The sequence below is a fragment of the Capsella rubella genome, unplaced genomic scaffold (assembly GCF_000375325.1).
Source record: "Capsella rubella cultivar Monte Gargano unplaced genomic scaffold, Caprub1_0 scaffold_1, whole genome shotgun sequence".
Taxonomy (NCBI): Eukaryota; Viridiplantae; Streptophyta; class Magnoliopsida; order Brassicales; family Brassicaceae; genus Capsella; species Capsella rubella.
In genome coordinates, this window is record NW_006238923.1 from 12699024 (window position 1) to 12701031 (window position 2008).

Sequence of the window (2008 nt, forward strand, 5' to 3'; positions counted from 1 at the left end):
ATAGAGAGTTTTGAGGCAAACGCTAATAAGCGATTTAACACATGTGAGATCAAAGTTTTTCTAACGGATTTCCACGATGGGAGATTGTAGACAAGTTGGTCATAGTCACAGGACTAAATGAAGTTGATAAGCTGGTCATGGCTGTTTGTCTCGCTGGCACGAGAAAGGCTACATGAAGTAGTACATACAGGTCTGGCTCAACTAAGGTGGACAGAGGGGCAATGGCGTAAAGCCAGTTTAGTTTTTCAAAACTATTCTAAGATTATAGGGCCCATTTTTATTGTAAAGTAGTAGAATAGGTGACAAAAAATAACATTAGGTCCATTTTTCATTTTTTTTTTCTTTTCAAATGTGAAAATGCCAATTTATGTATAAAAATATCTTTAAAAACATGTTTTATGGGCACACAAATTAAAATTTCTTTAGCATAAATTAGAGAAAAGGCCAAAAACATTTTTTTGCCCAAGGGCATTCTAATTTCTTGAGCCATGGCTGAGTACATAAGCCAGAATTTGCACATCAAGAGTTGTCAAAAAAGAAAATAAATCATAACTAAGAAACCATCTAATTTTAAACAAAATATCTTAGCTATTATCTAAACCCGATTCTTTAACCTATTTCGATATGATATATGATCTGGGTCAACGTTGTTTTTGAAAACAAAAAAAAATAATTAAGAAAAAAATCTCTTTACTGAGTAAAAATATTATTTATTATATAGGAAGATCCATATACATGCACCAATATATATAAAAATATTTTTTAGTCAAACTACAAATTTATTCATATATATGGAAGATCCATCAATTGTAAACTTCTTTTTGACAATCACAAAAACCTTAATGTTCTATAAATATAGATTCTACTTATAATCTAGAAACTCACATAACATATTTTGTAAATAAACTTTATAGTTTGATACTTCAAGCAAGAAAATGGGCAACACCAAGACTTCGATGACTTTATTACTCTTGATTATAATTTCAGCTTCTTCGTCCAGTTACAACATCTTGGCTTCAGGTAATGTTTTCTGATTAGGTTTCATCGTTTCAAAGCAAGAACGTAGATATGATTATATACGATATTAATATGTGGTGACTTTGTGGACATGCAGAGATCAAACCTTCTGGGAGAATTGATGATATGTGCAAGAACACTTGTTCGCCGACGTACGGTGATGGTAAATGTGCGGCGGATTGTCGGAAGGCTGGGTTCACATCTGGAAGATGTGCTACTTCTTTCGGAAACAAATGTTGTTGCACCAAGTGATAGAAACAAGTCTTGTACTTGCATTCATACGTTTTTTTCTTTCATTTGTTGTTTTGCTACAAATAATAAATTAAATGAGGAAATATAAAATTGTTTAACGATTATAGTTTTCTTATTAAAAAAGTCTGAACTACTATCAACCATACAGTTCATTTATTGCTATTTCAGTTATTAAAGCGGAGAAAATGAGGAGGTAATTATGATTTATGTAGACTTGTTAAAATTAGTTTGGATTTAGGTTTGGTAAAACTTAAAGAGAAAGAAAAAGCAAAAAGAAATTCCTTAAGGTGAACTATATGTTACGTTTACAAATGATTGTAACTATTATAAAATTAAAACAATTGATCAGTTTTGTTTTTTTTTTGTTGGTATTATATTGAAAATGATAAGGCAACAAGGTATTATGATAAATTTTCTCCTTGCATTAGTATAGCAAAGTACCAAGTCGTTCTTTGCAATTTCAAGGTTAGATTCTAATATCTTTCACTTTTTTTTTGGGCCAAAAACTTGATTTATAAATCATAAATATTAGTACAAAGAGAAGGATACATAAACCCAAAGTTTTAGAACAAAAACAAGCAAGGCATCTAATGATAGATAATATGAGTTAAAAAAATAACCCAAGAGAGCTTTGAAGCAAAGGCTAATAAGCTAGTTAATACATGTGAGATAAAAGTTTGTCTAACGGATTTCCACGATGGGAGATGGTAGACAAGTTGGTCATAGTCACAAGAATAAA

At 30.7% G+C, this 2008-nt stretch overlaps 1 protein-coding gene across 1 annotated transcript; it reads left to right on the forward strand.

Moving 5' to 3' along the window:
- Nucleotides 1-935: 935 nt before the first annotated feature.
- On the forward strand, nucleotides 936-1269 carry LOC111828730 (defensin-like protein 43). Its single transcript, XM_023777361.1, has 2 exons — nucleotides 936-1020; nucleotides 1115-1269. Exons 1-2 carry the CDS (start codon nucleotides 936-938, stop codon nucleotides 1267-1269), a joined length of 240 nt encoding a protein of 79 aa, XP_023633129.1.
- Nucleotides 1270-2008: the final 739 nt, after the last annotated feature.

Bases quoted from the DNA above. Each gene is read 5' to 3' on its own strand.
- LOC111828730 (XM_023777361.1), top strand. From the start codon at position 936: ATGGGCAACACCAAGACTTCGATGACTTTATTACTCTTGATTATAATT. The intron at 1,021-1,114 runs GTAATGTTTTCT...GTGGACATGCAG, and splicing joins TTACAACATCTTGGCTTCAG to AGATCAAACCTTCTGGGAGA.